This window comes from Galendromus occidentalis, unplaced genomic scaffold (assembly GCF_000255335.2).
Source record: "Galendromus occidentalis unplaced genomic scaffold, Mocc_1.1 scf7180000075388, whole genome shotgun sequence".
NCBI classification, from domain to species: Eukaryota; Metazoa; Arthropoda; class Arachnida; order Mesostigmata; family Phytoseiidae; genus Galendromus; species Galendromus occidentalis.
In genome coordinates, this window is record NW_003803378.1 from 326,822 (window position 1) to 349,970 (window position 23,149).

At 51.5% G+C, this 23,149-nt stretch overlaps 2 protein-coding genes across 2 annotated transcripts; one reads left to right on the forward strand and one right to left on the reverse strand.

Annotated features, from left to right (window-relative positions):
* Positions 1–1,299: 1,299 nt before the first annotated feature.
* Rpn9 (regulatory particle non-ATPase 9) lies at positions 1,300–3,029 on the reverse strand. Its single transcript, XM_003736961.1, has 4 exons — positions 2,807–3,029; positions 2,412–2,588; positions 1,656–2,304; positions 1,300–1,549 (listed from the first exon to the last, which is right to left on the reverse strand). The coding sequence occupies exons 1-4, from the start codon at positions 2,948–2,950 to the stop codon at positions 1,380–1,382; spliced, it is 1,140 nt and encodes a 379-aa protein (XP_003737009.1). The 5' UTR covers positions 2,951–3,029; the 3' UTR covers positions 1,300–1,379.
* Positions 3,030–3,275: 246 nt separating this feature from the next.
* On the forward strand, positions 3,276–8,335 carry LOC100897276 (ribosome biogenesis protein BMS1 homolog). Its single transcript, XM_029111711.1, is given in 13 exon segments — positions 3,276–3,400; positions 3,819–4,158; positions 4,269–4,578; positions 4,664–4,903; positions 5,028–5,356; positions 5,580–5,748; positions 5,854–5,925; positions 5,928–5,969; positions 6,091–6,263; positions 6,377–6,621; positions 6,720–6,831; positions 6,938–7,813; positions 7,940–8,335. Coding segments are annotated over 12 exon segments (3,297 nt in total). The 5' UTR covers positions 3,276–3,400; positions 3,819–3,825.
* The last annotated feature ends 14,814 nt before the right edge of the window (positions 8,336–23,149 follow it).

Below are 23,149 nucleotides of genomic sequence, written 5' to 3' on the forward strand. Positions count from 1 at the left end.
AGACCCACTCAGGAGTGAGGAGCAGTTTCGCGGCGCCCGACCGAGGGGAGACAGTCTTCATGAGAGTCACAAGAGTCCACGACTTTGGACAAACTGATTCGCCCAGGGATGAATGGGGAAAGTTGAAAGAAGATTGTCGTCGAATAGGATGACCGAGGAGGAAGAAAATTGGGACTAAGTCGTCTGTTCTTCTCGGCTGACCACGGGAACAAAAACGAGACGGTTTTCCGGGTTGTATCATTTAGGGTCGCTGACAGGAAAAACGTGAAAATGGCTTCAATGGTCGGGCTGCCTCAATTATCCAATGGAGATGGTTTCTCCCGTCTTCCTGGCGTCGATTTCGTTCCGCACGGATTAGTCGACCTATTCCTATGTGTATATATCTCAGTGTCACGAATCCGGTCCGAAATTGTTGGAACTCGGAAGATCACCACAAAGCGTGTATAATTATCCGTTTTAGTGTTTTTTCAGTCCTCTCAAGGAGGAGATGGGAAGCTCTCCCCGAGTCCTGATGGAGGGAATTCTGAAAAATCCATGTGAACGGAAATCCAGAGTTCCTGATCTTTTTGCCGCATCTAATCGAGACCGACGGGAGGAAATCGGCAGGGGTCTCGATCATCGATTCCAATCGTCGCGGCCTATTCGTAGGTTCCTGTCGATCGGGATGTTGATTTTTCGGGCGCGCACCTCAACAGATATGCGAGAAATGACGTCAAAGAATCTTGGTCATTCCGAGACGGAACTGTGCAACGATGAAAGCAGACCGCTCCTAATTTGGATCTCTCTCCACATTTTCTGCTGGGCGATAATTGAAGCTCCTCTTGGCACGCTCCAATATCCCTTGAAAGACCATTCGGGAGCAATCGGGTCCGCGAGCTTCCCTGGCCTCTTCCCACGGGAAAATCATGATTCCCCGACGGAGGATACCTCGGAATCTTATCGATCCCCTATATGGAAGTCCAACCTCGCTTCGGGGGTCTCGACTCGCCGTTTCGGGGTATTACGCACCGACGACTCGTAGGAAATGTGAGGGGACGGCGCTACTCACCGAAAACTTTCGGGGAAGAGAAACCGGACCGAAAATCGAGAAGCCTTGGGTGAGCCAGCTATCTTACTCGTTTTTCCCGAGCCCGCCGCGTCCGAATTTCCCCGTCACAATGATTTTCCAATCGATCGATGTTTACTAACCTAGGTATGAAAAGCTCGAGAGAGACTTCCGCCCCACTTATTTCGAACTTTTTCCGCTGAGATCGATTGCTCTAGTTATGATTATTCCAATGAATGTTCGGTTCTGACGTGATTCCTTCTGACTTTATATATTCATATGTGCTATTGGTTTTCAGTTAGCATTCCGTATGTAAGAAAAAGACTCGCAGTTTTCACACAGTCAGAATGTCATGGGCTTTCTGGCTCAGAAGGAGTGTCATATCCGAAACGTCTTGGCACCACGTATCGAGACGTGTTCTCATCTGAGAAATCTGCTCTTTGTCGAGAACTCTCGGTTGGACCCAGGTCATGGTGATCTTCTGATCGACCTGGTCGATGGTGCCTGAGGAATGTAAAAGATCAGTGAATGAGACGGTTCTGCATGGAGAATTTGCAGGGATTCCCCCCGACGAGCGCGTGGAAGTCAAAAGGGAGCAAGTGACACATACCTTTGACGAGTCCAAGGGACAGAGCTTTCATCATCAATACCTCGACTTCACCGATCGGTAGCGTGGTTTTGTCCGACACCTCTTGGAACGACAGAACTCGCTGGTTCGTAGCTTTGTTGAACGTCATCTCCATCAGGCACAGTAGACACATCTTACGTTTGAGGGTGAGCTCGTTCGCCTGCAGATCCTGCTGTTCCGTCCACCGAGGCCTGAGTTCCTCGTACTTCTTGAGATCACCGTGATTGAAGGCTCGGAGGAGCTCGATCACCCAGGCCTGAGGGGTGCCGTCTAAACTGCTGACGATCGGGTGGCTCAGGAGTTCTCCGAAATTATAGACGTTGTCCCCAAGAAGGGCAGCCAATGCCAAGGTGAAACATTTCTCTCGACGCTCCTCAATCGGGACCTGCTCGATATTGGTGCATCCGAGGTAGCGAAGGGCGTGGAGATAATAGTTCGCGTAGTCGGCCGAGACTTTGTAGAATTCTGACGTCAGCTGATAGAACCGCGCATGAACTTCGGTTACGGCCCCGAGAGAGTCAACCATCTGTTCGGTCTCTTCGATGAGCTTCTTCACGCCGTCCATGTCTTTTTTCTCCCTCAGCTTCTGCCCCATGAGGATGTTGCAGAGGATCACCGCTTTTGGGTTACCCTACAAGGATCAGACGAGATAAACATTGCCGAATGTACGATCGAGAAATAGGAGGAGAGAACCGAAATCAGAGAAGAGAACCGAGAGTTCCGGGCAGGGATTCGCACCTTGACTTTTTCCCTCGTTTTCTCCAGACACGACATGCAGTACTCGTGATCGGTCATCTGCACGACGACATGAGCGATAATTTCGACGAGCGAAAGCAGATTCATCTTGTTTTCAAAGTCGCTGATGAAGTTCTGGTACAGGTCGATGAGTTGACCGTCGCTTTGAAGACTAGGTTCCTGGAGAAAACGATCGAGATTAATGGGGAAGCATCGAAGTCAATACGGCCAACGGCCGGTCCAGCAGCTGACGTCTGCGATCTTGAGCAGAGCAGGATCGACTGAAACACTCGACCACAGCCTATGCAAGTCTCCTGATCGCGAGGCTCGATCCACCTCCTATTCGTGACAGTAGGCTGGGTGGCGTGACGGAGAGCTGGATATGATTGACCACTCACTTTGACAAAACTCAGGAGTTCGACGGTCAGTTGATGCCAGAGCTTCTTGATATAGAGATCCTCTAAGAGAGCCCATTTCGCTGAGAGCTCGGGGGTGCAGCTCCCTTTTTTCTTCGTGAGATAACTGCACACCTGTTCTGACATTTCCACTTTCTTTCGGAGACTTGGTGTCGAGCCCGGATTCTGATGTGTCTATTTCGCCGACTCACTACAGACTAACCCGGTCCGACGCTTTGGAGGGTGCGGAATCGACTCCGGTGTAAATAAAGCTAGTCCTTCGATTCTCATAAGAAACGAAATGTCGTTCACCGCCTCAGAACTCCATTTGAAATTCTTCTCAAGTCCGAGAGATGCTTGGCATACCAGTAGCACCTATCAGTTCCGAAAGGCTCGAAGCGTTGAACCAGATAACAAAAGTCCAAGGCTTAAGCCTCGGAAGCACGCTGTGTACTGTGGAGATGATGAAGACCCGCTGAGTGTTCGTTCGGGACTTTCGTTCGAATTTCAGTGTCGAATGTAGATCTGTAAAGTTCTGTGGAAAGCATAGTGTTTGGGCTCCGAGATATTCCTGCCCCTGCCGGCAACGCACCGAAGGTGAGCTTTACTTCCTTGTGGCGTATGGAAACTGTGACGGATCCGGCGGAGGAGCCTCTTTCCGCGCTGATCAAAACAAGATGAACACGTGCTGGCTCTCCGGAGAAACGGAGGGAAGCTTCCCGTCCGCGATTATTTCCAGGGTGGCTAGCTCCTAAATCGCGTATCTGAGCCGTGGCTCCCTGTTCTTCAACTCTGACAGAGACTCGAATTTCCGGGACGTGCGGGCCGTATTCAGCGCGAATGTTTCCAATCTCTGTCCCAATATTCCCGGTGGACGTCTAAAACGCCGATAGTGAAAGCTCTCGCACGCGTTGTCTCCCAATCAAAACGCTCATGTAGTTCCCCCGTGGGAAATCGGAATCGTCAATACGTTGTGATTCAGCAAGCCGATAATTCCATGTGTTGCTTTTTGAAGGTGAGACATGGCGGACAGCGAACCCCAACAGAAGAAACATGTTGCGAGACAATCCGGTCGCAAAGCTGAAAAGAAAAAAGCCAAGACAGGCAAACATGGGAAGTCGAGCAACCCGAAGGCTTTCGCCTTCCAATCGGCCGTCAAAGCGGAGAAAATGTTCCGGCGGAAGAAAGATCTTCAAGAGAAACGTCATCACGTGCCCATGGTCGACAGAACACCGGTCGAACCTCCACCGTTCGTCATTTCGATCATGGGACCCCCTAAGGTCGGCAAGAGCACCTTGATGAAAGGTCTCATACGGAATTACACTCGTCAGATCGTCCACAACATCAACGGTCCCGTGAGCGTCGAAACCCATTCTTTCCTAATCACGTCAACTCAAGCAAGAATGAGATCAAATTCATGGATTCATTTTCCTCCCATCTGGTCTCAAAAGCTCATGATTTTCAGGTTACCGTCGTGTCTGGAAAGAAACGGCGTCTGACGCTAATGGAATGCAACAACGATATAAACTCGATGATAGACACGGCTAAGGTTGCGGACCTAGTTCTTCTCCTAGTCGACGCATCTTACGGATTCGAGATGGAAACCTTCGAGTTCCTCAACATATGCCAACACCACGGTTTCCCGCGAATCATGGGAGTCCTGACGCATCTGGACCAATTCAAAAACCATAAAACACTGCGGAACACAAAGAAACAAATGAAGCATAGGTTCTGGACCGAGATCTATCAGGGCGCAAAAGTATTCTACCTCTCAGGTATGTCGTCGAAACCGTAGGCGCTTCGAAATCGAGAATATCGCAAAGATTCGATATTTATTTCGATTCCATAATCCCCCCTCAGGCTTGGTTCGTGGCGATTACCTTAAGCACGAGGTGCACAACCTGGGTCGCTTCATTTCCACCATGAAATTCCGACCACTCGACTGGAGAACCAGTCATCCGTACGTGCTCGTAGATCGCATCGAAGATGTGACGAATCAGGAGCTTGTCCGGCAGAATCCGAAAACCGATCGAACGGTGTGCGTCTATGGATATTGCCGGGGGGCTCATCTGAAACAAAACCACTTGATCCATATACCAGGTGAGCTCAGAAATGAGAGACGATGAGTGACTGGGCTCACTTTGTCCTGTGCCCTAATTGAGTCGAATCCCAGACCAGACCTGAGCTCACGGGACTTTCTGAAGGGAATTGGACTTGTTTTCAGGTTGTGGGGATTATACAGCCCATGATGTCTCTTTCTTGCCGGACCCTTGTCCTCTGCCTGAGAAACTCAAGAAGCGATCATTGGACGATAAAGAGAAACTGATTTATGCGCCGATGTCGGGGGTTGGGGGCGTTGTCTTCGACAAGGACGCGGTGTACATCGATCTCAAGGGGAGCCATTCACACCAGCGAGAAGACGCTGGCGAAGAGGACGAACTTTTGGGAGGGCTCTTGCAGATCAAGGTGCCTCTCGACGAGAAAATCAACAAAACGGATTTTACTCTGCTTTCCGGAACTCGACCGTTCGACGAGGATCAGACCGAAGAGTGAGTGATAGAGTGGGACAATCGGACAAAACTAATGTTCTCAGTGGGTGTTGGCTAGAGATATGTACATCTGGGAAGCTCCTGAGCCTCCAGCTTGATTTCTGATCGAGAAAATAATTTTTCGGAGAGACCCAGGAATGTATAGCGACGCTCCATTCCGCAGATTGACGGCGAGTCGAGTGCGGAGACCCGCGGTCACGTTCGATCGCGCCATCCCCGATATGGAGGACGATGACGACGATGACGTGGACAGCGAAGACGGAGACGAGGATGAGGACAATGATGAATCTGGGGATGAATGCTCAGAAAGCGAGGACGAATTGCTCGATGGGAAAGCCGTCATCCCGACGGAAGAAATTGAGATGGCCGAACCTGAGGACGACGACTCCGAATCCGGTGGGTCTCGATCAGAATCAGTTCCTCAATAATGTCTGAGTGAGTCGTGGGGAATATGCAAAAAAAGATGCGTGCGAGTTTCCAAGATTGTTGCTCAACTTCCAGAAGACGAGGATGGAGGGCCTCTGAGCGCTAGAGATGCCATGATGAAGAGACTTGCGGATGGTTACGCGGCGCGCACAAAAAACTCGGAAATTGGCAGTTTCTCGTCTACGGCGATGGTTAGTGAGAGATTTCCCTGAAAACCTTTCTGTATATGACTCTCGAGGGATTTATTCAATGTCAGCCATGGCGAGAAGCTCCATGAGCTTTTGAACGAATAATAATTACGCTGATATGCAGTCAACGCGGTCGAAGCCGAGCCAGAAGCGGAGCACGATGAGAACGAAGAGATTCTCGGTGGGCTGTTCATCAAAGCCAAGAAATCCGAACGGAAGGCTCAAGTGAAGAAAGACCTGAACGCCCCAGAGAACACGCGGTTCCATGCCACGAACGAGGAGCTTGATTTCGACGAGGTTAGTCCAGCCTTACGGAGCGAGCTCCGCTTGTGAAGAATATCCCGTGATTCTGTCCATGATTCATGTCATAATGATAGAATAGAGCGAACGTGGGATTTCCTCCATTTCAGATGTGTGAGGCGATCCGAGATTGTTTCGTCACCGGCAAGTGGGGCAAGGACGAAGACGCAGAACAGCTTCTGGCTCGTAACAAAGAAGACAACGATGACGAAATTTTCGGGGACTTTGAAGATCTCGAAAAAGAGCTGAAGGAAGAAGAGCAGGCCGGAAAAGAGCAAGAAGATGCAGAAGAGCACAAACCACAGAAGAAAGCCACCACCCGAGAAGAGAGGATAAAACAAATCGAAGAAAAAAGGTTCAACATCCCTTAATCCTCGCGAATGCTCAAAACCGCATTCTCCCTCCAGGTTCAAAAGATCGATATTAATTCTATTCGTTCTCGATCTTCAATAGAATCGAGAAGAAAAAACGTTTGAAAGCGATGTTCGATCAGGACTACGATGAAAAAGGCGAAGAGAAGACATTATACGACGAGATGAAGGAGGAAATGAATCAGCAATCTCAGGTGGGTCGAATAATCCCTCGTCTCTCGGGTCCGAAGAATCCCAGTTCCGGCTTTTTGCCGAGCCTCCTGGTTCGATTCAGGTTTCTGAACGGAACTTCGCTTCCAGCTCAACAAAAGCGAGTTCGCTGATTTGGACGATGAACGACGAGTGCTCTACGAGGGCTTCAGACCGGGCTTATATGTCCGTGTGGAGCTCCGGAAAATGCCTTGCGAGTTCATACAGAATTTCGATGCCTCGTACCCTGTGATACTCGGAGGTCTGAATACCGCAGAGAACCGGATGGGATACGTCCAGGTCCGCATGAAGAAACATCGATGGTTTAAGAAACTGCTGAAAAGCGCCGATCCGATGATCATGTCGCTCGGTTGGAGGAGATTCCAGACGACTCCGTTATTCTTCACGGTCGACCACAATATGCGACAGAGATTCCTCAAATATACCCCGATGCACATGCACTGTAATGCTGCGTTCTGGGGACCGATCACTCCTCAGAATTCGGGTTTCATCGCGATCCAGAGTTCCGTTCAGGAGAAATCAGATTTCAGAATATGCGCGGCTGGAGTCGTGATCGAGATCGATAAGACGACTCAGATAGTGAAGAAACTAAAACTCACCGGCACGCCCACGCAAGTGAAAAACAAAACCGCTTTCATAGAGGGAATGTTCAACAGTGTCCTCGAAGTTACGAAGTTCGAAGGTGGAGCTCTGCGGACGGTCTCCGGGATCCGGGGGCAGATCAAGAAACCGATCAAGACTCCCGCGGGGGCGTTCCGCGCTGCGTTCGAGGATAAGATTCTTAAGTCGGACATAGTGTTCCTCAGAACGTGGTACACCGTACCGGTGCCGAAGTTCTGCGTCAATGTGACGACACTCCTCTTGCCAATTGATCAGAAGGACCAGTGGAAAGGAATGAAGACCGTCGGTCAATTGCGAGCAGAACGAGGCCTCAAAGCACCGATGAATCAGGATTCGCTCTACACCGTAAGTCGATCTGATTGATTTTTTTGTGATTCCTCAATTTTCAGGTTCTCAAAATAGAATCCTCCATTCAACGAATACGGCGAGAGATTGATTGGTCCCGCGATTGAATATCATTTCGCCTTTCAGGGTGCTGAACGGCGAGAATATTTCCATAAGCCTGTGCGGGTTCCGAAGAGTCTCCAAGCCGCTCTTCCCTACAAGGAGAAACCGAAGACGGAAACGATGGTGGAAGGCGGGAACGCGCTCCAGAGAGTCGCTATAATACCGGACGAGAAAGAACAGCAAGTCGGGAAAGTTTTCAACATGATAAAGACTGTCCACCAGGAAAAGCAGCTGAAGTTGCGGAAGGAGATGGAGGATAGGGTGAGACAGCATAAGCGGACCATGGAAGCTCAAGAGCTCAAACGACTTGTAAAGCAGAGACAGGTCAAAAGACACATATGTAAAGTACTCCAACAGAACGAAGCTAAACGCATGAAAATGCAGCAAAGGGGAACTAGCGGTAAACGGAAGCTAGAATAAACTGTTGCGTTGAAACGACATCTGAATATTTCTTCGAGCAGCGCGAAGAATCGGTGCTCACGCGACACTCTTCTGATCAGTTGAAAGAACCAAAAACAGGGGGAATCGAGGGCTTCCCTAGGCTCCCCATTCATCCCGGTGTCAAAACTGATAAGATGACACGGTAACCGCCGTTGCTCCGAATAAGCCTGACGTTTCCCATCTGATCGACGAGGATGCGGTACTCCGGATGAAATCGAGTCAAGGAACGTATCGCGACTGCCCCAATAGACTTGAGAGGAATTATTCATGTATAGAATACAAACCGGGGCACAGTCGCCCTCTGCATTATTGACAAACTCATCCACAGCGTTTCGGTCTCTCCACGGCCTGGATAACGAAAAAAAAACTTTTTTTCCGGGACTCTTTCTGTCGCTGTTCTAACTGACCCACATCGTTGAAGATCGGCAGCCGATACAGCTCCGCGTTCTAACAGCATACCAGTGCTCTGATCGGCGAAAGACCGAGATCCGACTCTAAGAACGATTGGGTGTCGACTCCCCGTCTCGTACTGATAATAATCAGCGGCAGCCACGGCTGTGAGTTTTGCACTTGTCGCGATGCCAGACACTGCAAAGTGTGACGCTCTTGAATCGGAACGCCCTCTCCCTCCAGCCGTTCATATCGAGAGCGCAGCAAGTGTGTCGCCGCAATTCTCAGCGGTCCTCAGCGCTCCACCGGATCGCTATCCTTGCGAGAACCGTGGGCGCGGGACCGCTGGTTACTGCTTCCGTCAGCCAACAGGGCGCTTTTTCCATGCCCAGTTCCGCCATCAGTGCCCGGCAAACTCGGGATGATCGGCTCCCGAAATTCCGAGCGAAGCTCCAAAAATGACGCTCCTGAAAAGCAGCGCCCGACTCACAGAATTCGAGAACTCGTTTGGTGTTCTCTTCGTTAGCTCAATAATATAGCTGAGTAGATGGCAGACTTTGCAACTCGGCACTCTAAGTAACGAGCATTTGACCAAGGCTTCCATCGTGAAGCCGTAAAAGACCGCTGCCCATTTACTCGTTTTGAACTTGGAGTCGAGGCGATGCAGTGGGGTCGCGACTTCTCTCACGGTCCGAACGAAGCTGAAAATCCACGTTGAGCGCCCTTCGCCCGCTATATAGAGGGGCAGGCGACATCTGAGTTCAGGTAGGCTTCGGTGATCGAGCAGGACTGAATGATGGACTCCTCGAAGTCGCCTGATCAGATTTGTGCCTCCACCTCTTCGATCTGACCCACGTCCGTGGAAATCGGCAACGGAGACCGCTTCGTGATCGAAGAGCATATCAGTGCTCTGATCGGTAGTGACAGTCTCGAATAGTCAATCCTACCGTGCTCGGGGACACGTCCGGCCTTCGGTTCGAAGACCTGCTCGAGTTGCTGGAGCAAGACACCTGAGGTCCCGTATTCGGACTCTTCCGAAAATTCGGATCTCGCCATGACGTGACACGAGAGGACCAGCCTGAGGTTCTCGTCCTGTTTTCGCTCGAGAAGTCATCTCTCAAACATGGGGGGAGGGGAAGCACGCCGAATCGAAGACCGAGATGGGTGGTGGTAGGCACTGCCACGATCCTCGCGACCGATATCGAATCTCGGATACCCGAATCCAAGATACTCGACCCTGACTCCGTCATCCATTGATAGCCAACATGATCTTCAATAGCCTTGGGGTGCAGGGGTGCCCTCTCTCGAATCGTCGGCTGCATCATCAAGGAACAGACACGCTGCGCCTGGCTCGCCAGATTTCGATAACGAGATATTCTCGATACAAGCGAACTTTCTATCCATTCGCTCCATGAATTCGTTCTCCCCGAGTTCATGGCATCTATTTATCATCCCGGAAATGTTTTCCATTTCATCTTCGAATATCGATGTCTCCGGCTCCTCGTTGCGAATTTCTTCGTTTCCCTCGAGGGAAGTGCTATTCGACCGCGTTTGCGAACAATGGAGCTGCCTGCTCAAGCCTTATCGCGATTTGCGATGCGACGCCACTAGAGGCCGCAAGGAGGCAGTTTCGAAAATTCGAGTCCCCCAGAAAAAATGTCGGTTGTCAGTAGGTCGAAGAGAACCGAAGAGAATGCGTCCCTCAGAGACTTCAGCTCGCGGCGCGACCCGAGAGCTTCCGGTCGACCCGGAGCTCGTCGAGATCGGCCGGCGGCTCGATGGTCGAATCGCACGTCGAGGTTCCCATGGAGTTCAAGTCACCTATCAATGCTACTACCAATACATTTTTCTGCGAAAAAAAAATCTGCAGGAAGTCGACTCTATCCATCAGTGTGACGTCGAGGCATTCGAGCATACAAATAGACTTTCCGGGATATTGAGCAAGCGGTCAGCTTCATGCCTAGTAGATGCAATCTCGTCCCGCATCTACTACTCAAAGCTTGGCTATTGGTGGTTGTACCTACGCGTATTCATGATCCTCCGCAGGGAATAGGATTCACATGGGGGGTAAGAGTCCAAATCTTGAGCGAGTCGAAGACCGCTCCGGAAGCCCCCTTTTTGCTATTCGGGATATCTCGAGCGGGGGCGTCGGATTCGATCATCAGAGAAACAAGGGTGATCGATGCGCCGCGAAGTCCCCCGAGTCGATGGAACCATAATGCCGTACGTGGAACCACTACCCTGAGAAGAAGCGGAACCACGGCTCTTTCGGAAACTGGCATGCCATGGTCGATGCTCCGAAGGGGCGAGGATCTACGACCGAGTCCATTCGCATCCTGGCAGCGGGCTACGTGTGACCCCCCTTTCCTCCCACTCACCGGATCCACCGGTGCCTCTGAAGGCGCGAAGTTTGTTGGTGAGCACCATCGTCAGCGGTGCTCTGAATTCTCAAGCCCAACCCGTCGCATCATCAGGATCTCAGCGCAGAAATCAAGGCGTTGTGCTCGTTCGGATCAGGGCGCTCTCTGCGAAACGATCCCAGTGAGCTAACTCGCCCCAAAATGATTTGCGAGTACCGAGCCGCATGTCTTGCTCAAAGATAATTAAGAGGTATGAGAGCGCTCAAAATCCAAACCATGAGCGCTAAGCTAGCGCCGGCGCAGCGTCGTCCTACGAGTCGGGCACTGTTTTTCACATTTCTCCCTAGGGCGGATCCAGAGAGCATGTGCGCCCGGGCAGATCAAGGCCGACCAGCGGCGCCTCGGTGAGGAATATTCTGCCGGCAGCAGGGATCGAACCCTGGCCACCTCCTGAACGAGCGACGGTACAGCGGCATCGTAACTACATCAACCAGACGGGGGAACCCCGAATGGCGGTGTCAGCTGGAGACTATGATTTAGGCAGAATCATCACTTTTTTATTTTCACGACATCTTCCAAAAATTCCATCAAAATACCTATGAATCTTCTCAACAATTTATTCCTAAATGGATGCTTTTCAAACAAACAAACAAACTACCTAACTACCTATTCATCGCCTGGGGGCTGCATCCCGTGGGTCTTGCCTGCATATGGGGGGAAATGCTTCGAAGCTCTAAATTTGAGAGTCTTCGGCAGAAGGTCGCGTTGCGACGTGCGCAGCTTCTGCGCAGCGAGACACTGCAAGCCGACGCAGCCCGCATTGAGGGACCTCTTCCTCTGGCCACCCGCGTCCAGGCTGCAGCAGACATGGCGCCGGAGCTCCTCGCGTTCCTTGGCGTTCCAACGGATTCCCATCAGCCTGGATAGAGCCGTTGGTTCCGAGCCATCCGTCTTCTCCAGATCCGTCAACCACCACGGCGCTTCATCGAGCCCCAGTTCCGCCTTCAGCATCCGGCAGAGTATCGGATGATCGTCTTTGGAGGTCAAAAGCGAGCCTCCAAGGGACACGAGCTCCAGGATGACCGTCCGGAACTCCGGAAAAGAGAATCCGAAGTGGCCTCCGTCGGTATGCGCGGCGATACTACTGAGCAGAAGGCAGAGGGCGGCTCTTGGGATCTCGCTCTGGGTCGCTTTGACGCTGGGGCCCAGTCTGACGAGCGTGCTCTGGATTTCGTGGGAATCGGCCACTCTGCAGAACATGAGAACTTCTTGCCATTTCGGCACGCTGGATCTTGTGCACCGGATCACGGCGTTCATTGCGAAGTTCTCCAGAACTATGCTCAATGCCAGCGATCGTGACTTGAAGCTGAGGCGATGTCGGAGAGTGGCGACTTCCCCGAGTGTTCGAGCGTACTGGAAGACCCACGATGCGCCGCCATAGTCCGTCAAGTAGGCGGGGAACGAGCTCTTCAAGCTCAAGTAGGCCTCGGCGATTGAGCAACATTGGACGATGAACTCAACGTAATCGCCGTCTCGCACTTGCGCCTCCAGCGCGTCAAGTTCCCTGTCGTCGCAGAAAATCGGCACCGGATATCTCCGCACGATCGAAGGGCACGTTTGCGGCATCAGGCGCAGCGACTTCCTGAAATGTTCGAGCACGCCATTCACCGGGGCTCGACCCTCGCACAACTCCATGATCTGTGCGATTTGGGAGCCGAGAACTTCCAGATGGCTGTAGGCATAGGTCCCGATTGTCTCAAAGTCGAACATTGTGCTGACGATGGGAGTGTCGATGTGCGTTCTCGGACACGAAACGATGTGAGCTCGAGATTCGAACCAGTCTAGCTGGATATTCGGATGCCGCCTTCTTAAGTCGCATGTGTTCTCGACCTGCACTCCTGCAGCAAGTGATGCAGAGAGAGAGATGGCTCCCCACCACCATGCGAAACGAGGTCGGACGTCAACGCGGATGTGCGGATGTACCGGGGTTGCGATATCACTCAAGGTCCAAGGCTTTCTGGCGGGGCGGGGTTCTTTTCGGTGAAATTTGGAACCTTTCTCATCGAATAATGAGCCGATCTCCACTTCAGAAATTAGATTATCCGAATCGGAGAAAATCTAATGGACTTCGTTCATATGACTTACGACCGATAACATGCCCACACCTTATCGGGAAGTTTTCGTCCGATTCCTCGTCCCCGATCCGGAGGAGAGCTCTGCCTACCCCGCAGATCCGCAGATGGAGCGGACTGCGTGTTGGAACTTCGCAACTGTCAAGCTTTTTTCGAAAGGTAGAGTGACTCCAGATTCGCCCTGCCTTTGCGCTCTCAGGCTTGTTACAGCATCGGCGTCGGAAGGTCCAGCTTATAGATACGGGCAAGGTCTCGGTGATCGGCCTCCTGCAGGGGTCGACTCATATCCGAGGAGTTATGAGCGCCCGAGGAAATTCTCGGAAATTCGGGGCGGGCATCGGCTGCGTCGCAAAAAGTTGATAACCGGTTTCCCCTCGGACAGCCCATGAGGCACATTCGACCTCGATTTCCAGCAGCCTCAGAGACGTGAAATAATAAGTATCGAAATATCCCATGCCGTGTATCCCGAATGGGCTGTTTGGGCTCGTATAGCCGATGGGAATTATTCGAGCGCAGTTGCTTAGTGATGAGATGCGAGGACTCCATCAGGAACCTTGCGGAGTAGAACGATCTATGGATCTCGATCCAGAGCATTCGGATCAACCGAGTGCCCCGGCAAGACGAGAACCCTTCGCCGTCACGGAACCGAATAATTCGAGCAGCTCCAAGCGCAAGGAGTCGCCTTCAAACGCTTGGGCGCCTAAAGGAGCGTAGTAAATTATTTTGAATAAGAAGTCGCGATGTCAAGATCTAGTAATCAGACGAATCCGTTGTTAGGTTGGCTTCCTAATAATCGAAGACAGACCGATCCCATAGAACACGTGAAAATTTATTCCACGGAGAAGTGGGGAGTCAGAGCACGAACCCTTTTGGATGCAACAATTTTTTCTCTGTATCAGCAGGAATGTGCCTCGCCGCGATGTGCCGGATAGCCGGAGGCAGAAAATTCAGTTGGGGAGCCGGGAGTTTCTGCGACGTTAGACACCGCAAAGTCGGGCACTTCGTATCGAACCTTCTCGAAAGCTCACCGCTCAGGTCTTGGCTGCAGCAGATGAACGACTGCAGCTCTTCGATGTCCCGGACACACCAATCGACCTCCATCAACCTACAGAGAGTCGTCGGCTTGCGACCGTCCCTCGAAACATCAACTTCGAGCCACCAGGGCTTCTGTGCAAGGTCCAAGCGCTCCTTGATCCTTCTGCACAGTTCGGGGTGGTCGTCTCTCGTGATCATGAGGGACGCTCCGAGAGACACGAGTTTCAGAATCATCGATCGACAAGACGGATGCGAGAATCCCCAGAATCCCTGCGCCGTGTGTTCAGCGACGCAGCTCAAAATTAGACCGAGAGCCGCCTTCGGAATCTCGTCCCGTCGAGGATTGAAGCACGTGTCCAGATGAACCAGACTCTGCTGTGTTATCAATAAGCCGGCCGTTCTTAGGAACATAAGGACCTGCAGCCAGTGCGGCTCGAAATCGATCGTGCACCGGATCACGGCATCCATGGTGTAAGCTTCAACTTCCCTCTCGAGCTGAGGAGATCTCCGCTTGAATTTCAGACGATGCCGCAGGACGGCTATGTCTTCGAGGTTCCGCGCCCTATCGAAAATCCACGTCGCTTCGAGGTTCGCCTTGAGATAAGCGGGATAATGAGGCCTGAAGACGAGGAACGCTTCACAGATAGAGCAACACTGCACGATGAATTCGATGAAATCACCGTCTCGTATTTGGGCCTCTAACGATTCAATATCACCGACGTTCCTGAATATTGGACTCGGATAGAGTGAATTGATAGAGGTTTCTGAACTCGACTCTAAGGCCAGCGAGGCTCTGAAATGGTTGAGCTTTCCGTCGATAGGGGCTCTACCTGCGCTGAATTCTGAAACTTGGGCCATCTGGACGGTGACCACATTAAGGGACCGGTAGTCTTTTGTTCCTGGCGTGTTGGCGACCGCCATGTCCCGACGCCGCTCGATAGGTCGATAGGCTGTGAGCAGGAGACGACGTGGGGGGGGGGACTAGATCAATCAATGAATGATGAGATTGATAAACAGTGAATCCAGCTCTGAAATCGAAATGAACGTTTGATGGGAACTCACAGAGTCTCCTGGGAGAGGGGTCGTCCTTCTCCAATCGGAGTTCGGCGGCGAGAACACGGATCCTCAGATTTTATCGCATTGGCGCCTATGGTGCATAAGTAAATGTGAAAGTCCCCTCGCGAAATACCTTCGAAGTTCTCGATTACAATTCGGTACTTTTATTCACGCACATTCAGTCGTCGAAGTTTGTATCATAACCCAACCTCGCACGACATCACACCTCAGGGTTTGTGCAAGTCCACAGAATGCAATGGAGAAAAATGCGTCAGACCAGAAAGCATACATCGTCTCTCGATTTTCAATGTCGCATGAAAGTGTTCGAATCGCCGAATCTGACTAAGCAGAGAGGTGTAGCCATCGGTGACCGCTGTGGATTCATCTCCATGATGAGACTTCAGCTCGGTATCGGAGACCGAACATCGAGCCAGCGAAGCAGTTCCTTCTCGGCTTGACGGCCCCCGATGAGAGGAAAAGCACGGCGTATTTCGGATCTCCTGGATCTTTCGTAATATGAAGACAGCCTCACACTGCGTGAGGCGCGGTACGCGGGAAAGACGTGAAAGGTACTTGATTTGCCGCGGCAAGGCCGCAACGTCAGCCGCAGGCTGTTGCACTATCCGGGGTCGGGAAGGGCAAAGACTTCCCAGGTCAATTTCCATCTGGAGAGATTCCAGAACGACGCTTCTGTACCGCGAATGCGGAACCCGGTCTCGATGGCCAGGTGGAGAACCAAAATAAAACGGACCGACGACAGATTGAATCGCTCTCTTCGGAACGTTTACTTTCGATGAGGGATCTCATTCTCTCCGTCGAGCTACAGTCCAATCGGTATTCTCTGCGCGCTCGAACAGCTTATTGCGGGGCTTCGCCTCCCAAGGGTACGTCAGGATCGTTCTGACGGGACGCGGATTTCCGTGCTCCTTCTTGCAGGCATCATAGTAATTGTAATTATAATGATTTCTCTCCCAAATCGGAACCTCGATTTCCCAAGAAGCAATACCAAGCAGTGTGGGACGTGTCAGGATAATGCTGTCAGGATCTCATCGCAATGTGTTTTTCTCAAGAACCCTCAACTTCGATTCTATAAGGGGAGCTCAGCCACAAATCAGACCTCGCTCAGCCAGCTATAGCCGGAGGATGCGGAGAGGAAGTTCCTCCCGCACGGCACCAAGCCCGGAATTGGGCGATCAAGAGCGAACTTCCGCGACCAGTTAAGAAGCTTTTATTGTAAAATCGGCTTACAAACGCTCGAATGAGAATAGCGGGGTCGAAAAGGTTTTGATTCGAGAGCATGAGGTCGTCGATCATGAGTCCGGACGTATCTCGCGGCAGTCTGATCTCGTTTTCGACTTCGTTCCAACACCAAAATTGGTCCGTCGAGTTTTGGTGAAGAGGCGCTCTTTCTTATTGTAAATTTTGGCATCAATTGCGTAAGAGTAAGATTAGGGATAACTTTGAATCTATGTCGAGGAGATCCCTGGACGCACGGTGAGTGATTTCGGGAATCCTCCTCCGCACTCCGTGTACAACGATCGGGATTTCGCTACTTACACAATCTGGCATAGCCGAGAGCTAATTCTCCCGAGCAGCTCGAGTTATAGGATGGGAAGGCGTGGAATCCGACGTTTTTCTTTATCCATTTCGCGCATCCGACGTTTTTCTCGACGTCGCCGGCTATCAGAGCGAAACACCAAGTATCTTCGCAATCTTTTCCGTATGGGGCGCAGTACTTCCGATCGATGTGGAAGAAGCCTAACGTAGTGTTTCTTCCGTCACTCGACCTGACAGAAGTATTGTAAACTACTTTTGGAAGAGTGCGAAGTCTGTTGATTTAGGTCCCTATCGCGGGCACCGAGGATCGTGAGCTAGCCGCACGAAAGATTGAAACTTACGTTTTGACGATCGTGGAATCGAAATGACTCCCGTGCTGCGCGATACAAGCCCAAGTATCCAGCTCTCTTACCGGAAAATGCTGCCTCAACAGGTCGACGAATTCGCATCTCGTATATCGTAGGGCTTCGATGTCCCAAGATAGACGGAGGAGAATAACGAGCGAAAGAATGAACTTCATCTTCGCAATCAATAAGTTTGATGGACTTTCGAAGTTTCCGTTATATCGCGTTCGAAACTTAGTCAATGATTAGACACGCCGCACAAACAATAGAACGACCTGTCTCTCTCGAGTAACAACCGGCTCGTTCGGAACATTGTTTGTGTCTGATAGCAGCTTCGCTGATGTTTCTCATGAGGGTGCACGTCGCCCGGTCTGGAAGCATGACGCTGTGAGGTCAGAAACCTTTGCTCTCATTGATTCAATGGGCTCCTGTTCGGTGAATAAGGAAACAGGAGTTTCGCGCAAGATTCCTCGTTTAACTAATCATACCAGTATCGCTCAATAATTCCGGGAGACGACACAGCGGACGACCTCAGGAAAGCTGATCGAATCTCAAGGGGCGTTATCCAGTATCGTCACCGGTTCATGATCCTCGATTGCGCGTGATGCGAATGCCCATCGTCAACGTATCCCCGCGCTACCCGATCGCGATTCTTGGACAGAGCAAGAATGTGCGAGACTGGTGAGAATCCTTGGCTCCGGGGAGTGCTTAGCCGACGATACAGGAGAGGCTTACAAATAGCCGCAACAATTTCTTGATTTATTTCGGAAACAAATCAATTCAGGCTATTGGAAACACGTTGGGGTCTCCACAAACTTTTCCTTGAGGAGTCAGGGGAGGGATCGGAAGTCTGTCGAGGAGGCAGGTCGGGTAACCTCGGTTGGATACCCTCGCAGATGCCCCTGAGAGCTGATCGAGCCCCCAATATTCGCTAGATAGACGACATGCATATCGATTGATTTATTGGCTTCATCCTCAGAATTTCGCTGAGACGGATCGGCTCAGTCTCTGCCTTGGATCATGCCATGCCTCAGTCGGTCGTGAGAAATTATGACGAATGGGTCGCCGAGTAGAGGAATCGATGAGATGCCGCCGACCGGACATCTGAACCTGTTTTCACTACTATTCTATCGAATTCCATGCTTGCCCTAAGTCCGTTTGGCCATGATTTGACTCGGCTTCCGCAACAGCAAGTGACCGAATGCACAATTTCCCCGAAAATCCGAGGCGGTCCCCCATCGGAAATCGACGGGAGCTCGAAAATGCCGTGAACTATCAGCCAGGATGCGAGATTCGAAGCCCACTCATGATTATTTCATTTATCGGACGAAATTGGATCAACGACCGATATTGGGTACCTGCGTGGGGCCCTCGAGTCGACCGGCAGCCGTGACGTGCCGGGCCGCCAAGGAGATCTCTCGATGTACGGACGGGACGCGAGGAGGCATCCTTGTAATTCTCTTCAATCTTGGCTTGACACTGAGGCGCAGTCTCGAATATTGTCAAGGTTGGATCACCTCCAGACTCGGCATTTCAGAGATGATATCAGATCGTCCAGCGAAATCTCGGGAGGGCATGAGCGGAAAATCGTCAAGTGCTCTGAATTACCGAGCTGCAGTTCAGGCTTCCCTGATTGGCTCTTACTACTCTGAGCAGGGAGGGAAGCTCGGTCCAAGATCTATTCTCACCCGGTAGACGTCGATCGGTCCGTGAATTGAATTACTCGGATTCCACAGATTCGCCATCGCACTCCGCTCCGGCGACCAAGAAAGAAACATGAGACTCTTCGTAAGTAGATGACTCGATAGAAATCTAAATCTGACCGCCTTCGAAGGCACCATCCTGTGCCATTGGTTTGCTGAGTGTCTTCTTTTTCGCACGAAAAGAGGGAACTTCTTCCGGATTCGCTCTTGTCTGCCGCTCGAGATGCAGGAAGATGGGGCCTCGGGCTTCGAGAAGATTTACATATCCTCTCCATTCTCTTCTATTCCAGGGTTTTTCATCGCGTTCATGTCATTCACCCTCGCTGAATCTTTCTCGACGGTGATGTCGAGTCGCGTCGTTTACGGACGGCCCATGGTATTCAGTGCGGGCACTCCATCCATGTCGGCGGTCTCTACATCACATTCGGGACGACTCACACGCAATGGTCGACGTCACGGGTCTATAGGGAATTCGATGTCAAATAGCGGGAGCTTCGGGTACGTTTCCGGAGGTACCACGATAATCAGTCGAGGACACTGAGCTTAACGTCTTGATATCCTTGGATAAAGTCGAATAAAGTCCCAAATTGACTTCGTATCTCAATTAATAGCTTTCGCTGTGACTCGGAGTAGATTCGGCTCAGAGGCAGCTCCAGAATTTTCCGAGGAGGAAAGTTCAATGTATTTACGAGGGGTCAGAGTCTGCGCGCCGCGTCAACGTGGGGAAGAGCCGGACGTAAACAAATTATAGGACGGGCGATCGCCCGACCGCTCCCCCTGAGTCGCCACTGCTTCGACCCCGACGGTTTGCCAGCGGGGGGCTTCGAGGATCTGCAGTCCTCATTCGAAAACACAAGCTCGGCGCATACATACGACTTTTTTCAGCTAATCCTATCCTGGGCTTCGAACCAATGCCTGGGTTCTTGAACGAGGCCGAGGTCCGAACTGACGTTGGATGACTCCACGACTTCAGCAAGTGACCGGAAGTACCTGGACACTGAAAATGTGATATCCGAAGAACAGCGGTCTCGTTTTTGTATGAATATTCGAAAAACGATACAATACCGATGGCTCGCGATCGTGTTCCTCCGCCGGGGAAGGCTGCTCACGTTTGTGACTTGCTGACCGAGAGAAAGCGGACATCAAAGGCACGATTTGCCGAACTCGAAATTTTCGAAACGCGATTGAATAATCTGGGAATCCAGAGGCGCTCTTCCGTGGATCGAAAAATATCTCTCGACCCCGCCGACTTCCGAACTTTGGAGGAATGAATCGTCACGTTTCGACATTCAGATGCGTCGCTCCCCGTCTCTAGAAATCCCGAAGGGAAATAAGCTCAGGTTGGTTCCGAGATCTTCGGCTGGAATCCCCCTCCGCTCGAGCCGTGCGCCACAAGAGACCGTCCCGTGGGGACCATCTGTGATACATGACTGCAAAGCCAGAAGCTTGTATGTACTTCGATTATGCGGTACGCATATGATCCGCTTGGCATTTTCAAGAATTCTATTCTCCCCGCGACCCTCTATCTTGTCGTTTCGTCTTCACCAAGGTGAAATGCCGACTCATCTCAGAGAGGCTTACAATCATGTCAAATGCTAGACAGCGGAACGCACCGCGAGACGACTGCTATGGTAGAGCTTGCGAAGCCTATCCGATTATCTGTATCCAATGGGTGATCAATCCAGACAGTGGTACGGAGGATCATTCGAAACAAACACTCTGCTCCAGAGATCCCACTCTGATCCTTTTCGACCCCTGTAAGGAATGGCGTACAGATCACGTGTCGGGATTGGAAAAGTTCGTGATAAATAAAGTGCTGCAGAACCGCCCACCGAATGTGAAGAGTGCAGCTCCGATCCGCTGATCTGGTCAAATCGATTCGAATCGTATAGGAGTTTCTCCTTTCAGGAGCATTGTTCTGCTCATTTCCGAGTCTCTCTTCGAGCTTCTCGGTTGATTACGATCCGTGAGAAGCACTCATACTACATGACAGATCACCTGACCACGCGAAGGAATCCTCTAACGTAATCAATGGCAGGATCCACTGGCTGCAAAATACTGCTATGCGTTAGTGATTTCGCAAGATATCCTGCAACATAGAATCACGAGGTTATCGATATATTCCTCGAACTCTACGGATTTTCAAATCTTTTCGACACATCGCAGATTCTCGTCGGTGCTCTCGCGCCCTGCGACGCCGTTGTGACGGAGGATCACTCGTCGGAGGATTCGTTGATTGCTTCCACGGGCGATTCCCCGGTGGAAGCCATGACCGAGTCCTGGAAAGTCATCCACACCGGCCATTCAGATGATTCTCTCGGCGGCTCTCTCGAGGCTTCTTCAGAAGATTCTCCGAACAGCTCCCCCGACGGTTCTTCAGAAGATTCCCCAAGCAGCTCCCCCGACGATTCTTCAGAAGAATCCCAAAGCAGTTTCCCGAGCGAGAGCTCGGAAGACTCTCCGAGCAGCTCGCCAAGCAGCACCCCGAGCGGAAGCACGGAGGACTCTACGACTCACTCGCCAGCAAGTGTTCCGGATGAGTCTGGGGGCGAAGTTCAACCCAATCTAATGCGGATCGCAGCGCAGTACATGCCCCCAATCAGTCACCCGAGAGGTTTCGCGATTGATCAGTTAGACTATGCGAAACAATATGCGAAAGAGAATTTTCTGGCCCACAATAATCATTATCGTTTCGCGCATGACTGGGCTTACGCTGACGAAAGACACCCGAATGCGCGGCACCTTCCAGAAGATCCACCCCTCTACGCCGACCCACTGACGTTTGGTGGATTCATACCCCACGCGGATCCGTATGCGATCGGCGCGCATGGGGTGGGAGCTATCGGCGGCGGAGGCTTAGGAGAGCATTCCGGCGTCAACCACATATACGGGGGCGATCCCAGCTACGGATTCACCGGTCCGGCGTCACTCGGCAGAAACACGTGGTTCTCGGGTGCCTACGGGAGACGTTTCGCCACCCGATTCCCTCACATCGGATACGCTCACTACGAGTATCCTCCGCCTCCGCTTCTACCTCCCCCGCCTCCCCCACCTCAGCTTCCACCTCCTCCTCCCCCTCCGACTCTTGTTCCACTTCCTTTACCGCTTCCCCTTCCACTTCCGCTGCCAGTTCCAATTCCACGGCCGGAGCCCGTCGAGCATCCCGAAGCGCCTCTCCAGCATCTTGGGATGTTGGCATTGTTGTCCAAATTGACCCATCCTGAGCAGCACGAAAGGAAAATCATGATTCTTTGATTAATACATTTCGACGACGCCATCCCACTCACCCTTCGTCATTTCTCTCATTTATTGCAAACAATGCTGGACTCTCGAGAGAATGGAACCGATCAACGGTATATCTCGACGAGATTGAGGATTCCCTCGAACGACAATCATGCCAAGTCCTGGGACCGATAACAGAGACCCTCCGTAGAAAAGCCAGGACGCATGCGGGAGACGGCATCATTACGTGTGCCTCTGTCGATGCGCTCGGCACCGGGAGACGCTCCCTCGGCTCGTGGGAGAGAAGCGATTGGGGACTCGGACATTTTCCAAGCAAATAGATTTAAACTCTCGAATCCGAATCTACTTAACTCGCCACCGCTCGAATCGGATGGATCCTTCAACGAGATGCGATCTCGAAGTGAGTCAATCGCCGCGCATCCCACTAGGGACCGGTGGTTCTCGGGAAATATTGGAATACCAATAATGGCTCACCGCTAGTAGGGGTCAGATCGAGTCAGAGATGCGATACTCCGATGAGTAATCTAGATTCGGTATTCTGGAGCCAGAGGATTCGTAGGTCGGTTTCAATTCGATACCTGGACGATTCTTCCTCGGAAAACCAGAAGGAGTCAGGGGTACGAGCTTCGTGCAAAAATTACACATCTCCTTTTGCTTTTGAACTGACGCCCATGACTGCGACGACTCAGAAATTTGGACTCTCTGGGGATCCCAATCCTCTCGGAGCTGTTTGTTCTCGGATTCGGATCATTCTCAGCTATTCAGTGGACTGCGCGTCTAGCGTCGAGGAACGATTTTGCACGTGCTGCAAAGGCGCCAAACTTCCGCAACCCGAAACCCGATAGCTTATGAGAGCAAGCATACAAGTTGAAGCTATCAAAGCTCAACATGAATGACACTGAATTTCCATGATTTATTTACAGCAATATTCTGGATACGAGAAGACCATTCTCAGTCTTCTCCGGAGCAGCGG

Excerpts from the sequence above, each read along its gene's own strand:
- Rpn9 (XM_003736961.1), bottom strand. The coding sequence starts at position 2,950 with ATGTCAGAACAGGTGTGCAGTTATCTCACGAAGAAAAAAGGGAGCTGC. Across the intron at positions 2,589-2,806 it reads AACTCCTGAGTTTTGTCAAA|GAACCTAGTCTTCAAAGCGA; the intron begins GTGAGTGGTCAA and ends CGTTTTCTCCAG. Across the intron at positions 2,305-2,411 it reads AAACGAGGGAAAAAGTCAAG|GGTAACCCAAAAGCGGTGAT; the intron begins GTGCGAATCCCT and ends TGATCCTTGTAG.